General features: G+C 36.1%; 1 protein-coding gene across 1 annotated transcript; it reads left to right on the top strand.

The window, feature by feature from the left end:
• The first annotated feature begins 1,457 nt into the window (after nt 1-1,457).
• LOC133559914 (transmembrane 4 L6 family member 1-like) lies at nt 1,458-21,963 on the top strand. Its single transcript, XM_061911911.1, has 5 exons — nt 1,458-1,774; nt 8,502-8,567; nt 12,277-12,428; nt 16,944-17,130; nt 21,821-21,963. The coding sequence occupies exons 1-5, from the start codon at nt 1,583-1,585 to the stop codon at nt 21,821-21,823; spliced, it is 600 nt and encodes a 199-aa protein (XP_061767895.1). The 5' UTR covers nt 1,458-1,582; the 3' UTR covers nt 21,824-21,963.
• Nucleotides 21,964-22,389: the final 426 nt, after the last annotated feature.

Below are 22,389 nucleotides of genomic sequence, written 5' to 3'. Positions count from 1 at the left end.
GAATTTATTTGTAAATTATAGTGGAAAATAAGTATTTGGTCAACCATTCAAAGCTCTCATTGATGAAAGGAGGTCTTGGCTCAAAATCTCATGATACATGGCCCCATTCATTCTTTCCTTAACACGGATCAATCGTCCTGTCCCCTTAGCAGAAAAACAGCCCCAAAGCATGATGTTTTCAACCCAATGCTACACAGTAGGTGTGGTGTTCTTGGGATGCATCTCAGTATTCTTCTTCCTCCAAACACAAGTTGAGTTTATACCAAAATGGATACATGGATGATACAGCAGAGGATTGGGAGAATGTCATGTGGTCAGATGAAACCAAAATAGAACTTTTTGGTATGAACTCAATGTAGCAAGATCCTGCTTGGGTTCTTCTGGGAGCACAGAGAATGAGCAGCACACTCGAGGCAGGTTTACAATATTTAATTACTGGTTGTTCACACAAATGTCAGTTTTGGGTTTTCAGCCCGTACTTGCAATCCACAAGGTTCGTTTTCAGTTCTCTCTTCAATTCGGCTTTTCAGCCGCTCGTCCTCCGCTCCAGGTGTGTCCTCTCTGCCTCCCCTCAAGGTTGTCCGCGCCGCTAGTAAGGAACAGGTGATTAGATAACTCGTTCCAACTGAGCTCATCTACTCACCTGTCAGCTGCTTCATGGCCGACCGCTGCACACACCCCGCCCGCAGGGAACGTGTGGACCACGCCCCTGCCACACTCAACTCGTCGTGTTTGGAGGAAGAAGAATACTGATTTGCATCCCAAGAACACCACACCTACTGTGAAGCATGGGGGTGGAAACATCATGCTTTGGGGCTGTTTTTCCGCTAAGGGGACAGGACGATTGATCCGTGTTAAGGAAAGAAGGAATGGGGCCATGTATCGTGAGATTTTGAGCCAAAACCTCCTTCCAAATAATTATTTTCCACCATAATTTACAAATAAATTCTTTAAAATTCCTACAATGTGAATTCCTGGCTTTTTCCCCCCCACATTCTGTCTCTCTCAGTTGAAGTGTACCTATGATGAAAATTACAGACCTCTGTCATCATTTTAAGTGGGAGAACTTGCACAATCGGTGGCTGACTAAATACTTTTTTGCCCCACTGTACATATTGCACCATTATGCCTCCTTTGTGGGTATATTTGAGCTCATTAAGTTTCCTTTAAGTCCATAATTCAACTTATATCTCATGACGCACTATCTGTATGTAATATGGCTTTTAATTTTTTGCGGCTCCAGACGGATTTGTTTTTGTATTTTTGGTCCAATATGGCCCTTTCAACATTTTGGGTTGCCGACCTCTGCTCTAGACCGTGGAAAATGAACCGTTAACATTTAGTCACACATCTTTTATGACTGCGGCCATAGAGCCACTCCCACGCTCATAAAGAGGTTTATCATGCTAAGCGTCCTTATCAACGGTAATCCACCCACGGAAAGACCTGACATATATATATATATATATATATATACATACATAAACGTATTTAGTAGAGGGTGTTTTCCACTCGCCTCTGCTAACACCAGCAGGTTCGCTCGAAGTCCTCCATTTTACCATCTGTCTTTCCGCCCGCCAACATGTGTACGGGAGCATGTTCCAAGGTGATCGCCGTGCCCATCTACGTCCTGGCACTGGTGTCCATCATCTGCAACATCATGCTCTTCTTCCCCGACTTCGACACAAAATACGCGGCCGAAGACCAGTACGGAGAAAAACGCATCACGGAGGAGGTTAAATACATGGGGGGATTGATCGGAGGCGGAATCATGGTATTGTATTTTTCTTTTTCTTTTTCCACACATGCATTATCTCCTTATAATACCGCAATATTGTTTTGTAATCAGGAAATTATATTTGCCCCCAAAATGACGTCTTTATTTACGTTTATTTCCTAACTCTTACTGACTTAAGTCCTGTAGAAATAGTAATCAGCTGTTAATACTATTGTTTTTTCGTGTACATATTTAATCGAAATTATTTTATTAGTGGTGTCAATTTGTTGTGGTAATTGGGATTCATTTATTTGATTGCACTAATCAAAGGTTTAATTATAACGTTTTGTCTCTTCTCGTAGAAAACATTGGTAAGTCGCACCCTGGAGTGGACTTTGATTAGCTGTTGTTGGGTCTAGCAGAGGCTGATTGGCCTACGAGGCGGTAAAATAAGCAGCGGCGTCTTCTCTCTCTTGGCTACTGCTCACCGGTTGTTGGCCCGATGATGTTAAAGGGGAACATTATCACAATTTCAGAAGGGTTAAAACCAATAAAAATCAGTTCCCAGTGGCTTATTTTATTTTTTGAAATTTGTTTCAAAATTTTACCCATCCCGGAATATCCCTAAAAAAAACTTTAAAGTGCCTGATTTTCGCTATCTGAGAAGCCATCGTCCATTTTCCTATGACGTTATCCATTGATGCCTCAGCGGATAGCACAGCAAGATATAGCGACATTAGCTCGGATTCAGACTCGGATTTCAGCGGTTTAAGCGATTCAACAGATTACGCATGTATTGAAACGGATGATTGGAGTATGGAGGCAGATAGCGAAAACGAAATTGAAGAAGAAACTGAAGCTATTGAGCGAATAGCTATTAACGCTATTCGGCCATGTTTGCCTTGGCATCGCCGGTAAAATGTGCAGACGATCGGAAGTTTCGCATCTTGTGACACTGGATCAACTTAAATCCATCGATTGGTAAGTGTTTGTTTGGCATTAAATGTGGGTGGAGGGAAACGCTTGATGTAAATATAGTTGCAAATGTACATACAACTAGCCTAAATAGCATGTTAGCATCGATTAGCTGGCAGTCATGCCGCGACCAAATATGTCTGATTAGCAAATAAGTCAATAACATCAACAAAACTCACCTTTGTGATTTAGTTGACTTTATCATTGGAAATGCATCTGCAGGTTATCCATACATCTCTGTGCCATGTCTGCCTTAGCATCGCCGGCAAAATGTGCAGACACTCCGGCACATTCAATGGGGGTCTGGCGGCAGATTTTTTTGACTTTATCGTTGGAAATTCATCTACTTTGAGTGTCGCAGGACATCCACACAATCTTGCCATCTCTGTAGTAGCATAGCTTTCGTCTGTAAAGTGTCCAGAACAAACGACTGACCATTTCGTCGCCTTTCCCCACACCCTCGTATTTTGAACAAATGTTGTCCAATTTCTTGCCACTTTCACATCTTTGGGCCAGTGGTGCAACTTGAATCCCTCCCTGTTAGTGTTGTTACACCCTCCGACAACACACCGACGAGGCATGATGTCTCCAAGGTTCCAGAAAATAGTCGAAAAAACGGAAAATAACAGAGCTGAGACGCGGTGTTTGTAATGTGTTTGAGAAAATGGCGGCTTTATTACCTAGGTGACGTCACGTTCTGACGTCATCGCTCCGAAAGCGATAAATAGAAAGGCGTTTAATTCGCCAAAATTCGCCCATTTAGAGTTCGGAAATCGGTAAAAAAAATATATGGTCTTTTTTCTGCAACATCAAGGTATATATTGACGCTTACATAGGTCTGGTGATAATGTTCCCCTTTCACAATTCAGCAACGCCCGCTCATGAGTAAGCACTATGAAAACGCTGCCAGATAATGCTGGGGAATGGGATTAATTCCACATTAGCAATTTAGCATGCTCGCAAATGAAGTGTATTTCTGGTCTTGTCATCCTCGTCCGGACAGAATTATACAGGTCTGCAGTTCCCTGGAGGAGCATAGGTCCAAAAAATGAAGGGCACATAACTGGAGAAGCCAGATCCCCAGTCTTATATTCCTACCTCCTGTCTCTGTGTGTGCTGGGTCAGGAGAGCACACCCTTGACTATAAAAGGAGATGTTTGTGTGTAAGAGACTGGAAAACAACTGCTTTCATTCATCCATCCATCCATTTTGTACCGCTTGTCCCTTTCAGGGTCACGGGGGGTTCTGGACTCTATTTCCACTGCATTCGGGCGGAAGGCGGGGTACACCCCGGACAATTCGCCATATCATCACAGGGCCTACACAGATAGACAGACAACATTGGTCCTACTCAGTGGCCTAGTGGTTAAATTGTCCGCCCTGAGATCGGTAGGTTGTGAGTTCGAACCCCGACCGAGTCATACCAAAGACTATAAAAATGGGACCCATCATCTCCCGCTTGGCACTCAGCATCCATCCATCCATTTTCTACCGCTTGTCTCTCTTGGGGTCGCAAAGGGTGCTGGAGCCTATCTCAGCTTCATTTGGGCAGAAGGCGGGGTACACCCCGGACAAGTCGCCACCTCACTGCAGGGCCAAGACAGATAGACAGACAACATTGTTCCTACTCAGTGGCCTAGTGGTTAGAGTGTCCGCCCTGAGATCGGTAGGTTGTGAGTTCGAACCCCGGCCGAGTCATACCAAAGACTATAAATATGGGACCCATTATCTCCCTGCTTGGCACTCAGCATCAAGGGTTTGAATTGGGGATTGAATCACTAAAAATGATTCCCAGGCGCGACACCGCTGCTGCCCACTGCTCCCCTCACTTCCCAGGGGGTGAACAAGTGGATGGGTCGAATACAGACAATCATTGGTACTTACCATGAATTGATTAACGTGGACCCCTTATTCGGGTGTTACCATTTAGTGGTCAATTGTACGGAATATGTACTGTACCGTGCAATCTACTAATAAAAGTTTCAATCAATCAATCAAAAACTTTAACTTTAACATAACATTCACACACTAGAGCCAATTTACTTTCAGTCATAACTTAAATGTTGGCATTGAGCTAGACAGGTAGTTTCCTCTCAATGATATGGTTTACTTTTACATTCCGAAGTCCCAATTAGAGCCTCTTTTCCTACGAGAAATGATCCAATCCACCTGCGATTATCAAACTAAGGGGCCTTATCCTATGTGCTCAAACTTTAATATCACTATTTACTTAAACCTAAATGTTTGCTTTCTCCAAGATGAATATGAACATTCACCATACGCAGAACATAATATGAGTTGATTCATTCATGTGACGTTAGCCCTTTTTGTGTGTATCCAACTAAAAATCATATCTTCATCGTTCAAATTAGAATAACTCATTCAACACAGATAGATCATAGTTCAACATTTTACACACAAAGAGCAACCATGGAGCAAGCAACTACCATTAAACGTGGACCCCGACTTAAACAAGTTGAAAAACCTATTCGGGTGTTACCATTTAGTGGTCAATTGTATGGATTATGTACTGTACTGTGCAATCTACTAATAAAAGTTTCAATCAATCAAAAAAAAAGCATGCTAATGGCTAAGCTAACCGCTAAGCTAGCTTGAAGCCACACCAGGAAACAAGTGCTTGGTAAAGTTGAAAAAGTCCAGTCTTTTGATTGATTGATTGAAACTTTTATTAGTAAATTGCACAGTTCAGTACATATCCTGTACAATTGACCACTAAATGGTAACACCCAAATACGTTTTTCAACTTGTTTAAGTCGGGGTCCACGTTAATCAATTCATGGTAAGTCCAACCATGTTGTTGCAGAAAGTAAGCAAATATTAACATGACAACAAATAGTTGCTGTGTCAGCATTGTGATGCCAATGCGGATAGCACAGCAAGATACAGCGACATTAGCTCGGATTCAGACTCGGATTTCAGCGTCATTTGCGACTCAACAGATTACGCATGTATTGAAACGGATGGTTGGAGTATGGAGGCAGATAGAGAAAAACGAAATTGAAGAAGAAAATTAAGCTATTGAGCGAATAGCTATTGACGCTATTCGGCCATGTTTGCCTTAGCATCGCCGGTAAAATGTGCAGACCAACGATCGGAAGTTTCGCATCTTGTGACACTGGATCAATTTAAATCCATCGATTGGTAAGTGTTGGTTTGGCATTAAATGTGGGTGGAGGGAAACGCTTGATGTAAATATAGTTTCAAATGTACATACAGCTAGCCTAAATAGCATGTTAGCATCGATTCATGGTAATCAATGGTGAAATCCGAGTCTGAATCCGAGCTAATGTCGCTGTATCTTGCTGTGCTATCCGCATTGGCATCACAATGCTGACACAGCAACTATTTGTTGTCATGTTAATATTTGCTTACTTTCTGCAACAACACGGTTGGACTTACCATGAATTGATTAATGGTGGCTAATGCTCACCTGTTGTTGAAATGTACCTGACGGCATCAGCAGCGGAGATGTTAACAATTTAGCAAAACCCGCTCATGAGTAAGCACTGTGAAAACGCTGCCAGATAACGCTGATTCATCAGGCCAATTAACAATTTAGCATGCTAGCATGTTAGCACATAATGTATGTTTACAGCTAAAAATCATATCTTCATCATTCAAACTAGAAAAACTCATTCAACACAGATCGTAGTTCAACATGTTACACACAAAGGATCAACCGTGGAGCAAGCATGCTAATGGGTAAGCTAACCGCCAAGCTAGCTTGAAACCGCACCAAGAAAAAAGTGCTGGGTAAAGGTGAAAAAGTCCATGCCAACCGTGTCGCTGCAGAAATTAAGCAAGTATTAACATGAACTGATTAATTAGTTGCTGTGTCAGCATTGTCACAGGAGGGCAGATCCAGCCATAAATTGGTGGTGGCGATATTCCAGGTGGTATCAGTATATGATCGATACGAGAGTGATTATGCTGATATAATCAATAATCATTGTTGATACACTGATTTTGTTGCCAGGAAATACTTCCTTTGACAAAGGACGACTTGAAAGAGTATTAGAGAGTAATTTTTTTTTTGTTCAGTTATTGACTATTGACTTTTTTTTGCTCAATCAGTTGTACGTAATAAAAGAGAATGCAGAAGTTTAAATACTGTGTTGACACTGTCACACCGACAACAGATAAATAACTACATGGAACCATTTTTTACAGGTAATTCATGTGATTGGTATTGGTATTGGTATTGGTATTGGTATCGGCCGATCTCCCTCATGTTTGATCTGCAATGGAATTGTAAGCATAAAACCCTGATCATATCATCCCTAATCTAAAATATATGAATCTAAAATGCGATGCATTTTCTGTCCCCCTGTATGTATGTACGTATGTACTGTATATACGGTCTATATATATAATAAGTACAGCTATGTATGTGTATATATGTATATATACATATGTGTGTATGTACATATACATATATGTATATATATATATATATGTATATATACATACATAAATTGTTTATATATATGTATGTATGTATATATATACATATATGTATGTTTAAATGTATGTATATATACATATATGTATGTATATATGTATGTGTATATATATACATGTATGTATGTATATATGTATGTATATATACATTCATACATACATACATAAACACATATACATACATACATAGTTGTATATACATGTGTGTATATATACATACATACATATATATATAAATATACATACATATATGTATTTATACACATACATACATATATATAGTTTCATACATGTTTATACATACATACACATATATACATTAATATATGTATATGTATATATATACATATATTCACACATACATAGTTGTACTTACTATTCATATATATATACTGTATATGTACATATATATGTATATATATCATATATATATATATATACATATACATATACTGTATATATATACTGTATATATATATATATATATATATATATATATATATATATATATATATATATATATATATATATATATATATATATATATATATATATATATATATATATATATACAGGGGCGGTATAGCTCGGTTGGTAGTGCGGCCGTGCCAGCAACTTGAGGGTTGCAGGTTCGATACCCGCTTCCGCCATCCTAGGCAATGCCGTTGTGTCCTTGGGCAAGACACTTTACCCACCTGCTCCCAGTGCCACCCACACTGGTTTAAATGTAAATTATATATTGGGTTTCACTATGTAAAGCGCTTTGAGTCACTTGAGGAAAAAGCGCTATTTAAACATAATTTCACTTCACTTCATATATATATATATACATACATACACCTTCCATAAAATAAATATGTAGAAGGACTCATAATTAGACTCTGGCACATTGAAGATGATACCACATCTACTCTGTAGAGGACATTTGTTTTGGATCTCTTCTTTTGGCTTGGTAACACATTTCTGTATGTAAACAGCTAAAAATAATATGTTAATAATTTATTCATCTTTTAAATTAGAATAACTAATTAAGAAGGGATCATAATTACTTAATTTATCAAAATCCAGTCTTTTGAAAAGAAAAACAGGTCGTTTTGAAGTACAAAACAACAATGGCCACAAGCAGAGCAGATTGTAGACTCAGCGTTTCTAGGAAGCAAAACTAAATAGGCTATTTATATTCAACAGTGAAACAAGGAAAACAATGGCAAAACAAAAACAATGAATTAACGGGCAATAGGTAAGACAGCCAGGTGGATGTTAGAGTACCACAAATAAAACACAGGATGTAACAACTTGTGTAAACGCTGGTTTTCCTCTGCAACAGGCTGTAATTCCTGCCATCCACATCCACCTGACCAGCTCTGGAAAATGCTGTGCTAACCGCTGTGGGGTAAGTACAACTTTGATTGTATAACAAATACAACTTTGAATATATAGTAAGTGCCACTTTGAATTTATATCAAGTACAATTTTGAATACATAGTAAGTACAACTTTGAATTTATAACAAGTACAACTTTGAATATATAGTAAGTACAACTTTGATTTTATAACAAGTACAACTTTGAATACATAGTAAGTACAACTTTGAATTTATAACAAGTACAACTTTGAATACATAGTAAGTACAACTTTGATTTTATAACAAATACAACTTTGAATATATAGTAAGTACAACTTTGAATTTATAACAAGTACAACTTTGAATACATAGTAAGTACAACTTTGAATTTATAACAAGTACAACTTTGAATATATAGTAAGTACAACTTTGATTTTATAACGAGTACAACTTTGAATACATAGTAAGTACAACTTTGAATTTATAACAAGTACAACTTTGAATACATAGTAAGTACAACTTTGATTTTATAACAAATACAACTTTGAATATATAGTAAGTACAACTTTGAATTTATAACAAGTACAACTTTGAATACATAGTAAGTACAACTCTGAATTTATAACAAGTACAACTTTGAATATATACTAAGTACAACTTTGAATATATAGTAATTAGAACTTTGAATATATAGTGCATAGAACTTTGAATATATAGTATGTACAACTCTGAATATGTAGCAAGTACAAGTTTGAATATATAGTAAGTACAACTCTAAATATATAGTAAGTACAATTTTGAACATATAGTAAGTACAACTTTTAATGTATAGTAAGTACAAGTTTGAATACATTGTATGTACAACTTTGAACTTATAGTAAGTACAACTTTGAATATATAGTACGTACAATATTGAATATATAGTAAGAAGAACTTTGAATATATAGTCAGTAGAACTTTGAATATATAGTAAGTAGAACTTTGAATATATAGTATGTACAACTTTGAATATATAGTAAGTAGAACTTTGAATATATAGTAAGTACAACTTTAAATGTATAGTAAGTACAACTTTGAACATATAGTACGTACAACTTTGAACATATAGTATGTACAATTTTGAATAAATAGTAAGTTAAACTTTGAATATATAGTCAGTAGAACTTTGCATATATAGTAAGTACAACTTTGAATATATAGTAGGTACAACTTTGAATGTATAGTAAGTACAACTTTGAATATAGACTAAGTACAACTTTGAATACTCTATATAGTAAGTACAGCTTTGACTATGTAGTAAGTACAACTTTGAATATATCGTAAGTACAACTTTAAATGTATAGTAAGTACAACTTTGAACATATAGTACGTACAACTTTGAACATATAGAACGTACCATTTTGAATAAATAGTAAGTTAAACTTTGAATATATAGTCAGTAGAACTTTGAATATATAGTAAGTACAACTTTGAATATATAGTAGGTACAACTTTGAATGTATAGTAAGTACAACTTTGAATATAGACTAAGTACAACTTTGAATACTCTATATAGTAAGTACAGCTTTGAATATATAGTGAGTACAACTTTGAATATATCATAAGTACAACTTTAAATGTATAGTCAGTACAACTTTGAACATATAGTACGTACAATTTTGAATAAATATTAAGTAGAACTTTGAATATACAGTACGTACAATTTTGAATAAATATTAAGTAGAACTTTGAATATATAGTAAGTAGAACTTTGAATATATAGTAGGTACAACTTTGAATGTATAGTAAGTACAACTTTGAATATAGACTAAGTACAACTTTGAATACTCTATATAGTAAGTACCGCTTTGAATATATAGTAAGTACAACTTTGAATATATAGTAAGTACAACTTTAAATGTATAATAAGTACAACTTTGAACATATTGTACGTACAACTTTGAACATATAGAACGTACAATTTTGAATAAATAGTAAGTAGAACTTTGAATATATAGTCAGTAGAACTTTGAATATATAGTAAGTACAACTTTGAATATATAGTAGGTACAGCTTTGGATGTATAGTAAGTACAACTTTGAATATAGACTAAGTACAACTTTGAATCCTCTATATAGTAAGTACAGCTTTGAATATATAGTAAATGCAACTTTCAATATATAGTAAGTGCAACTTTAGATATATAGTAGGTACAACTTTGAACATATAGTACGTAGAACTTTGAATATATAGTAAGTTGAACTTTGAATATATAGTCAAAAAAACTCTGGATATATAGTAAGTTGAAATTTGAATATATGGTCAATAAAACTTTGAATATATAGTAAGTGGAACTTTGAATATATAGTCAGTAGAATTTTGAATATGTAGTAAGTACAACTTTGAATGTATAGATAGTACAACTTTGAATATAGACTAAGTACAACTTTGAATATATAGTAGGTACAATTTTGAATATATAGTAAGTACAACTTTGAATATATAGAAAGTACAACCATGAATACTGTATATAGTAAGTACAGCTTTGAATATATAGTAAATGCAACTTTCAATATCTAGTAAGTGCAACTTTAGATATATAGTAGGTAAAACTTTGAAAATATAGTACGTAGAACTTTGAATATATAGTAAGTTAAACTTTGAATATATAGTCAATAAAACTTTGAATATACTGTATAGTAAGTTGAACTTTGAATATATCATCAGTAGAACTTTGAATTTATAGTAAGTACAACTTTGAATATATAGTACGTAGACCTTTGAATATATAGTTAGTTGAACTTTGAAAATGTAGTCAGTAAAACTTTGAATATATAGTAAGTAGAACTTTGAATATATAGTCAGTAGAACTTTGAATTTATAGTAAGTACAACTTTGAATATTTAGTAGGTACAACTCAGATTGTATAGTAAGTACAATTTTGAATGTATAGTAAGTACAACTTTGATTATTTAGAAAGTAAAACTTTGAATATATAGTAAGTACAACTCTGAATATATAGTCGGTAAAACTTCGAATAAAAGGAAGTACAACTTTTAATGTATAGTAAGTACAAGTTTGAATACCGGTATATACAGTAGTATGTACAACTTTGAACATATAGTAAGTACAACTTTGAAGATATAATACTTACAACTTTGAATATATAGTAAGTACAACTTTGAATATACAGTAAGTAGAACTTTGAATATAAAGTCAGTAGAACTTTGAATATATAGTAAGTACACCTTTGAATATATAGTAAGTACAACTTTTAATTTTTAGTAAGTGCAGCTCTGAATATATAGTAAGTAAAACTTTGAATATGTAGTCAGTAGAACTTTGACTATATAGTAGGTACAACTTTGAATATATAGTGTGTAGAACTTTGAATATATAGTCAGTAGAACTTCGAAATATGTAGTAAGTAGAACTTTCAATATATAGTAAGTACAATTTTGAATGTCCAGTAAGTAACTAGAGTAAGTACAACTTTGAATATATAGTAGTTACAACTTTGAATGTTTAGTAAGTACAACTTTGAATATATAGTAAGTAGAACTTTGAATACATAGTAAATAGAACTTTGAATATATAGTACATACAACTTTGAAGATATAGTAAGTAGAACTTTGAATATATAGTCAGTAGAACTTTGAATATATAGCAAGTAGAACTTTGAATATATAGTAGGTACAACTTTGAACATAGAGTAAGTACAACTTTGAATATACACCATTACAAGTGTGTTTTGTCTCTGTTGCCTGTTTTCCGCACAGATGTTTTTGTCTATTGGTTTTGCGGCGGTGGGCGTGGTCGGAGCCGTGTACAGTCTGAGTGTGGCGGCCCTTGGCCTCAGCAACGGGCCGTTGTGCTACTGGACAAATCAACAAAACCCCATCCCCAACTGGGGCGTTCCCTTCGCAAACAGGTAACTATTTTTTCTGAACATACGGCATTTAAATATTAATAAGTGGAAATGAATAAATGGATAAATAAGAGTCTAGAGGAATTCAGGGATTTCACCATATACGGTCCATAATATCATCAAACGGGTCAGAGAATCTGGAGAAATCACTGCACATAAGCCATGATGTTATGGACCTTCGATCCCTCAGGCGGTACTGCATCAAAAAGTGACATCAGTGTGTAAAGGAACACTTCAGAAAACCACTTATAGTAACTACAGTTTGTCGCTACATCTGTAAGTGCAAGTTAAAACTCTACTATGCAAAGCCAAAGCCAATTATCAACAACACCCGGAAACCCTGCTGGCTTCGCTGGGCCCGAACTCATCAAATATGGACTAAAGCAAAGTGGAAAAGTGTTCTGTGGTTTGACGAGTCCACATTTCAAATTGTTTTTGGAAACTGTTTACGTTGTGTCCTCCGGACCAAAGAAGAAAAGAACCACCCGGATTGTTCCCGGGGCAAAGTTGAAAAACCAGCATCTGTGATGGCATGGGGGTGTATTAGTGCCCAAGGCATGAGTAACTTACACATCTGTGAAGGCACCATTATTGCTGAAAGGTACATGCAGGTTTTAAAGCAACATATTGTCATGATCCGTCACCCGGGTCATGGCATGATTTGGGTTTGGTTGTTTTTCTGTTGTAGTCCGTTTCCTGGGTGCACCATCTTCACCTGTTTTTTTGTTGGTTTCCCTGGGCACTGATTCTCCTCACCTGTCTTAGTTTTGCAATTCCCACCAGGTATTTTGGTTAATCACTCCCCTTTATAGTTTCCTGTCACCCAGCATTAGTTGCTGGGCCAATGTTTGCGATAGGCAACATTTACGTTCTCCTGGTTTTCTCCTCGCTCTTGAGATTCTTCTACACCAGGGGTCACCAACCTTTTTCAAACCAAGAGCTACTTCTTGGGTACTGATTAATGCGAAGGGCTACCAGTTTGATACACACTTAAATAAATTGCCAGAAATAGCCAATTTGCTCAATTTACCTTTAATAAATAAATCTATATATATATGTATATATATATATATATATATATATATATATATATATATATATATATATATATATATATATATATATATATATATATATAAATGGGTATTTCTGTCTGTCATTCCGTCGTACATTTTTTTTCCTTTTACGGGAGGTTTTTTGTAGGGAATAAATGATTAAAAAAACACTTAATTGAACGGTTTAAAAGATGAGAAAACAGGAAAAAAATGACAATTAAATTTTGAAACATAGTTTATCTTCAATTTCGACTCTTTAAAATTCAAAATTCAACCCCCCCCCCCCCTCAAAAAAAGAAAAACTAGCTATTTCGAATCTTTTTGAAAAAATTAAAAAAAGAAAATATGGAACATCATTAATAATGTTTCCTGATTAAGATTAATTTTAGAATTTTGATGACATTTTTTAAATAGGTTAAAATCCAATCTGCATTTTGTTAGAATATATAACAAATTGGTCAAAGCTATATTTCTAACAAAGACAAATCATTATTTATTCTAGATTTCTCAGAACAAAAATTTCAAAAGGAATTCAAAACACTTTGAAATAAGATTTAAATTTGATTCCAAAGATTTTCTAGATTTGCCAAAATATTTTTTTGAATTTTAATCATAATAAGTTTGAAGAAATTTTTCACAAATATTCTTCGGCGAAAAAACAGAAGCTAAAATGAAGAATTAAATTAAAATGTATTTATTATTCTTTACAATAACAAAAAAAAATACTTGAACATTGCTTTGAATTGTCAGGAAAGAAAAGGAAGGAATTTAAAAGGTAAAAAGGTATATGTGTTTAAAAATCCTAAAATAATTTTCAAGGTTGTATTTTTTCTCTAAAATTGTCTTTCTGAAAGTTATAAGAAGCAAAGTAAAAAAATAAATGAATTCATTAAACAAGTGAAGACCAAGTCTTTAAAATATTTTCTTGGATTTTCAAATTCTATTTGAGTTTTGTCTCTCTTAGAATTAAAAAATGTCGAGCAAAGCGAGACCAGCTTGGTAGTAAATAAATACAATATAAAAAAATAGAGGCAGCTCACTGGTAAGTGCTGCTATTTGAGCTATTTTTAGAACAGGCCAGCGGGCGACTCATCTGGTCCTTACGGGCTACCTGGTGCCCGCGGGCACCGTGTTGGTGACCCATGTTCTACACACTAGTATTCCTCGTTTTTCACCGTTGGTGACATTTTGGTTTGTTTTAGCACCACGCTTGTTAGCGTCTTTGGTTTTGTATTTTCGATCCTGCTTCAAAAATAATTAAAACCATAAATCCTACCTGCACGCCGCTCCAGCTTGTCTTCTGCCTTGGAATGAAGACTACCAGCGCAGCTATGCGCCACCGCCAACGTGACACATACAGGTATGTTGCCATCCAAGCAACGTTATCATGGGTGCCCCTGCTTATTTCAGCAAGACAATTTCCAAAGCATGTCTTTGTAGTAAAAGAGTGAGGGTACTAGACTGGCCTGCCTGTAGTCCAGACCTGTCTCCCATTGAAAACGTGTAGGGCGTTATGAAGTGTAAAAACGGACAAGGGAGACCCCGGACTGTTGAACAACTTAAGCTGTACATCAAGCAAAAATGGGGAAGAATTCCTACTGAAAAGCTTCAAAAATTGGTCTCCTCAGTTCGCAAATGTTTACGAGTGTTGTTAAAGGGGAACATTATCACAATTTCAGAAGGGTTAAAACCAATAAAAAGTTGTTCCCAGTGGCTTATTTTATTTTTCTAAATTTTTTTCTAAATTTTACCCATCATAGAATATCCCGAAAAAAGGCTTTAAAGTGCCTGATTTCCCTTTTTGTGAAACCACCGTGCATTTTCCTGTGACGTCATCCAGTGATATACATGCTATCCAGGCGGATAGAACAGAAAGATATAGCGACATTAGCTCGGATTCAGACTCTGAGTTCAGCGGCTTAAGCGATTCAACAGATCACGCATGTATTGAAACGGATGGTTGGAGCATGGAGGCAGATAGCGAAAACGAAATTGAAAAAGAAACTGAAGCTATTGAGCGAATAACTATTGACGCTATTCGGCCATGTCTGCCTTAGCATCGCCGGTAAAATGTGCAGACCAAACGATCGGGACTTTCGCATCTTGTGACACTGGAGCAACTTAAGTAAGTAAGTGTTTGTTTGGCATTAAATGTGGGTGGAGGGAAACGATGGATGCAAATATAGCTACAAATGTACATACAGCTATCCTAAATAGCATGTTAGCATCGATTAGCATGCCGTGCTAATCGATGCACATTCTATGTAAATCAACTTGAATCCATCCCTGATCGTGTTGTTACACCCTCCGACAACACACCGACGAGACATGATGTCTCCAAGGTACAGAAAACAGTCGAAAAAACGGAAAATAACACTGCTGATTTGACTCGATGTTTGTAATGTGTTTGAGAAAATGGCGGTTGACTACCTAGGTGACGTCTCGTTGTGACGTCATCGCTCCGAGAGCAAATAATAGAAAGGCGTTTAATTCGCCGAAATTCACCCATTTAGAGTTCGGAAATCGGTTAAAAAAAAAAAGGTCTTTTTTCTGCAACATCAAGGTATATATTGACGCTTACATAGGTCTGGTGATAATGTTCCCCTTTAAAAGGAAAGGCCATGTAACACAGTGGTAAAAATGACGACTTTTTTGCACTGTGTTGCTGTCATTCAATTCTAAATTAATGGTTATTTGCAAAAAAAACTAAGTTCATCAGTTCGATCATTAAATTTATTTGGTCTTTGCAGTCTATTCAATTGAATATAGGTTAAAAAGGATTTGCAAATCATTGTATTCTGTTTTTATTTACGATTTACGCAACGTGCCAACGTCACTGGTTTTGGGTTTTGTACATAAATGAGATGATGACCACATAGTCCATACTAACACATTCAGTTCCACACTATTATTTGGTAGTTGCTAAAGACCTCAACGGCGGAGTGGGCGAATGATGGTTGCATAGAAACTCCACAGCAGTCACAAAGGTGGAAGAAGGCTGCAGCAAAGATGGGCCCCCAATTGTCTTGTTCTCCATGCCATTAGACCCTTGCCTTCTCTTTGCAATGGAAAGTGTGGTGGCTGTCTGTGCACCAGTCTCCCCCACTTTAAAAGATTCCACGCACAGGCGTTCTCCTGAAGGCAATCCCACGGACGATGGTTGCATAGAAGCTCCACAATGGTCACAAAGGCGGAAGAAGGCTGCAGCAAAGATGGGCCCCCTATTGTCTTGGTCTCCATGCTGTTGAACCCTTGCCTTCTCTTTGCTAAGGAATGTGTGGTGGCTGTCCCTGCACCAGTCTCCCCACTATAAAAGATTTCACACACAGGTGTTCTCCTGAAGGCAATCCCACCAACAGGAGGACAATCATACTCGTTTCGAGTGATCGCCGACGACGATTATTTGCAAGTGTAAAAAGGCAAATCAAAATGTAATTGAATTCCATTCTGGCATTTCTTGCAGTACTGCGAGCTACCTGAGTGACAAGGAAATGTGGAAATGGTGTCTGATCCCCGAAAATGTGGTTGAATTCAACGTGGGACTGTTCTCCACCTTGTTAGTGGCAGGGAGTCTTCAACTTGTCCTCTGTTCCATCCAAATGATCAATGGACTGTTCGGGTGCATCTGTGGAACCTGTGGCGGGAAGGAGGTAATGACGTGATACCAATCCAATCGCACAATATTTCATACACACCTTGTGCTCCTACAAAGGTTTAGACTCACAGAAGATATTCTGCTAACAATAACAAAAGTATCACAATTGATAGATACAAGTACTAAAATCGCATGAAAACGTGCTGGCGTAATGTTTTTGCTAACACTCACAATACAAAGATTTTCTGATCGGTTTTTATTTTCGAATGATAAACATTTAAAATATTTTACTTTTGGCATCAATAACAATAGTATAATGATACAGCGATGTTGTGAGAATAATATATCACATAAGGATAATGTTAATGCGGAGTTTCCCCTCGAAAATGTGTTAGTTAAGGTGGTGTCTCTCTGGCGGACAGGGGATGGGTGGGTGTAAGGATCGGTGTAACTCGACCTGTCGCCACCAGGTCTCCACCTCGTCGCTGCCACCACAGCATGGGGGGGCAATAGACTACAGACTGCGCTGAAGTTGGCCGGCTTCGTCGCGTGAAGAAACTACAACTTTTGGTTGTGTTTTCCGCTCCATTTGCTGAACGGCGATATACGATATATATCTCAATATTTTTTCCGTAAAGTGAAATTAAAACAGTCCTAGTGACCTGAGATACTAAAATAATGACTTAAAAAGTCAAATTAATGACTAACTGTAAGTAAGTGTTTGCAATAAGCGTTTCAAAAAAAACTTTAAAAGTGGGGCTACATGCTGACATATGCTCAACTCCATCCATCCATCCATCCATTTTTTACCGCTTGTCCCTTTTGGGGTCTCTGCTTAATTTAATACAGCATTAGGGATGCCTGTAGTTGATTTTTATCATGTAAATGTTATATTTTCATCGACATGTGATAGCAGGGACCCTGCCATTCAAAACTAGGCTGCTACATTACTAATAATTAATGTAAATATAGCTGAAAAAATAGTACAATAGCAATAGGAGAGACTATCCCATCCCTGAACACCATGGAGTTCTTGTAGGCTTTATGATGCACTTACATTATTTTATCAACTATCAGAGACAGAAACTCTTTATTTAACATAATGTCCTTTTTTGCTGCTTCAACAAAGCTCAATCAACACAGAAAAAGGTCAAGTGAAATAACTTAGTTTTTAACTGTAAGTCAATGATGCTTGTCTTTCTCTCAGACAGACAGGGCTTTGCTGTCCGTAACACACACACACACACAGTGAGGTAACGTTACGCGAGCGAGCTGAGCTGCCGCCTGTTTCTAGAACGTCAACCGGGTTATAGTGATGTTACAAGTAGTTGACTGGGAGGTGTTTATTATCATTTGAGGAGAGTCCGCTGCCTTACCTGCTAAAGACACCTTTCTGCTCACTCCACGTCACATGCGCTCTGAATACGCACTGCTGATTGGCTGTTACTGCTCTGCGTGTAACCAATCAGATGCTTCTGTGGGTGGGACAATGCTTACTGATGGCCGCCTTAACAACAAAGCGATGCAGGAAACCCTGTTAATGGCAGAGTAAATTGTTATTGTGTGAAGGGATTCTGAAAAAGAAGAAAAAAATTTTATAAAATGGGTTACACTTGTATAGCAATTTTCTACCTTCAAGATACTCAAAACACTTTGACACTATTTCCACATTCACCCGTTCACACACACATTCACACACTGATAGCGGCAGCTGCCATGCAAGGCCCTAACCGCGACCCATCAGGAGCAAGGGTGAAGGGTCTTGCTTAAGGACACAATGGACGTGACGAGGTTGGTGGAAGGTGGGGATTGAACCAGGGACCCTCAGGTTGCTGGCACTGCCACTCTCCCAACCACGCCACGCCGTCCCCAAACCAAAATGAATCTATTTATTCTTCAACATCAACTTATTCTTCTACTTCTTCTCCAGATTTTGGCGCGCTCCACCTTCCACATTTTTCACCCAATTCAAACTTTGTTACAAATTCAAATTTTTCAGAATATTCGGGAATCGCAGGCTTTCCCTTGACAAATTCCAAAAATTCCCAAGAATTCCAGGTTTTCCAGGAGATTTTCCCATTCAAAATGAATTGGCCAATTTTCAAACTTTCATTATTTCCACGTTTTTCAACTTCTTCAAACCATTCCACCTTTAACACATTCCATCATTCTGGAAATTCAAACCACCATTTTTCCCATTTCAAAAACATTCCAGGATTTTCCAGAATTCCTGCTTTCCAAAAGCCCTATTTCCACCCTTTTTTCTGGAGTCTACTCTTCACATTTTTCAACGCATTTCAACTGTTCCACCGTCAAAATATTCCTTTTATTCAGGAAAAAAACAAAGCTGTTTTTGGATCAGAGAAAATTATGGGTTTTCCCGAAACTCCAGGAATTCTGTTATGCCATTTTTCAGTTCAACATGTCACTACTTCAACATTTCTCAACTGATTTGAAATTGTTTAACACCAACCATTTTAACTCCTTCAGACCATTCCATTTCCCCCCAAAATCCCGCTTTTACTGAAATTCCAAATTTTTCTGAAATTTCCAATTTTTCTGAAATTTCCATTGAAATCAATGGGATATTCTTCAAAGTTCCACAATTCCCACATTTTTTCGCTGATTCAAACCATTCCAACTTCAAAATACTCAGCCTGTTCAGGAACTGTGTGCTATACTTAAACTATTAAAAAAAAAAAAAATCCCGGATTTCCCATAATTAGTTTTTTGTTGTTGCATTTTTTGCATGAATTGACCATTGTTCAAACTTCCACAATTTCCACATTCTTCAATTTATTCAAACCCTTCCACTTTCAACACATTCCACTCATCCTGGACATTCAAACTACCATATTTCCACATTCAAAACATTTCCAGGAATTCCCATTTTTTGGTAACCTATTTCCACCCTTCTTAAATTTGATTACTCCTTTCAAAATTTTCAACCCATTTCAACCGTTCCACTATCAAAAACTATTCATATTCAGGACAAAAACTAACTTAGTTAAGGAACTAGAAAAATAAAAAAAATTTCTCATTCCAGGAATTTCTCAGTTAAAAATTGTCACTAATTCAACATTTTTTGACCGATTTAAACAATTCCAACACCAACCAATACAGCTCATTCAGGACATTCACGCTCCTAATCATTTTCAAAAAAATTCCTCTTTTCCCAAAATTCCCAAATTTCCAGGAAGTTCCCATTGAAATGAACGGGACTTTTTTCCAAGTTGCACAATTACCAAATTTTAAACCTAATCAAACCATTCCAATATCAACACATTTCACCATTCTGGAAATTCAAACCACCATTTTTCCGATTCCAGAAACATTCCAGGATTTTCCAGGATTCCTGCTTTTCCAAAAGCCCTATTTCCACCCTTTTTTCTGGAGTCTACTCCTTCCACATTTTTCAACGCATTTCAACTGTTCCGCAGTCAAAATATTCCTTTTAATCAGGAAAAAAAAACAAAGTTGTTTTTGGATCAGGAAAAATTCCGGGTTTTCCCGAAAGTCCAGGAATTCCGGAATACAATTTTTAAGTTCAACATGTCACTACTTCAACATTTCTCAACTGATTGGAAATTGTTTAACACCAACCATTTTAACTCCTTCAAACCATTCCATTTCCCCAAAAAATACCCGCTTTTACCGAAATTTCCAATTTTTCATACATTTCGATTGAACTCAATGGGATATTCTTCAAAGTTCCACATTCCCCACATTTTCCCGCTGATTCAAACCATTCCAACTTCAAAATATTCAGACTGTTCAGGAATTGTGTGCTATATTCAACAATTCTAAAAAACATTCGCGGAATTCTCATAATTATTATTATTTTTTTGCATTTTACCCATTCAAATTAAATTTGGCCATTTTTCAAACTTCCACAATTCCCACATTCTTCAACTGATTCAAACCCTTCCACTTTCAACACATTCCACTCATCCTGGAAATTCAAATGACCATTTTTCCACATTCAACACATTTCCAGGAAACCCTGTTTTTTGGGAACCTATTTCCACCCTTAAGTTCGACGACTCCTTGCACCTTTTTCAACCCATTTCAACCGTTCCACCATCAAAATACTCCTCATATTCAGGACAAAGGCATCAACCTAATATTAGCACGCTAAAAGGCTAATGTTAACATGCTAACAAGAATGTTGTGTCACGCAAGATGGTCGCTACTTTCTACGATCATCTTCTCAATTATTTTCTGTTACGCCCCTGCAGGGACTATAATTAGGGACATTTGTCTATTAAATTGTGATAAGTACACCTCTGCATAACATTGTATCCTTATGTAACATTAAAGAAAAGTTTCCTTTCCAACTATTTTCCCCATGCTCCGATTCTCTTAAAATTGTTTTCTGAGGGGTTAGGTCGCCCTCCAGTCCGTGATCTGAGTTGGCGCCCCCTATGGCCCAAATGTGAAAATTGCTGCTTACGAGTAGATGCAGGGTCCAGTCGTGCACGGACAAATGTATTTCTCATAATTACAATCCCTCAGAAGTAACAAATGATTAAAAAATCGGAACACACTTTGTTTTAAAACGACAACATTGAAATAAATCACAGTTTAGTCATTACAATAACATGAATATAGTTATAGCTGAAGGTTTTCAGTGTTGTACGTGCAAACAAGTGCTTTAAGTAAACCTTACTATTATTATTGAAAACAATATTATTCTATATTCTTGAATGATTTGTTTCCCTATTTTGTGTTTTTTTTTTCTTCAGTGAGTTGAAAGGGCCACTTCTCAAGACCACATGGATCAACATCAACGAGAAAACATATTTTCAGGTTTTCGTCATTATTGTTATTATTACCATTAATTATTTGTAAACATATGTTTAATAAAGTTGAGAAAGTTGTTGGAAAATGTGTTTTTACTAAGACTTATATAAGACAAATATACATATATGTATATGTATATATATATGTATATATATATATACAGTAAATATATATATAGTGTGTATATTTATTTGTATATATGTGTATACATATATATATGCATTTATATGTATATGTGCACATGTATATGCATATATATGTGTATGCACATATATACTGTATGTGTATGCACATATATATGTATATATACATGCATATGCATATGCATGTATATACATCTACATGCATATATATACATCTACATGCATATATATATGTATATATTTCTGCATATATGTATATATATATATAAGCATACATATATGCACATATAAATATATATATATGCATATATATAGATATACATATATGTGTGTGTATATATATATATATACACACTCACATATATATA

The sequence above is a fragment of the Nerophis ophidion genome, linkage group LG10, assembly GCF_033978795.1.
Source record: "Nerophis ophidion isolate RoL-2023_Sa linkage group LG10, RoL_Noph_v1.0, whole genome shotgun sequence".
Lineage (NCBI taxonomy): Eukaryota > Metazoa > Chordata > Actinopteri > Syngnathiformes > Syngnathidae > Nerophis > Nerophis ophidion.
This window is presented reverse-complemented; position numbering and strand designations above follow the sequence as displayed.

Bases quoted from the DNA above. Each gene is read 5' to 3' on its own strand.
- LOC133559914 (XM_061911911.1), top strand. From the start codon at position 1,583: ATGTGTACGGGAGCATGTTCCAAGGTGATCGCCGTGCCCATCTACGTC. The intron at 1,775-8,501 runs GTATTGTATTTT...CCTCTGCAACAG, and splicing joins TGATCGGAGGCGGAATCATG to GCTGTAATTCCTGCCATCCA. The intron at 12,429-16,943 runs GTAACTATTTTT...CATTTCTTGCAG, and splicing joins GGCGTTCCCTTCGCAAACAG to TACTGCGAGCTACCTGAGTG.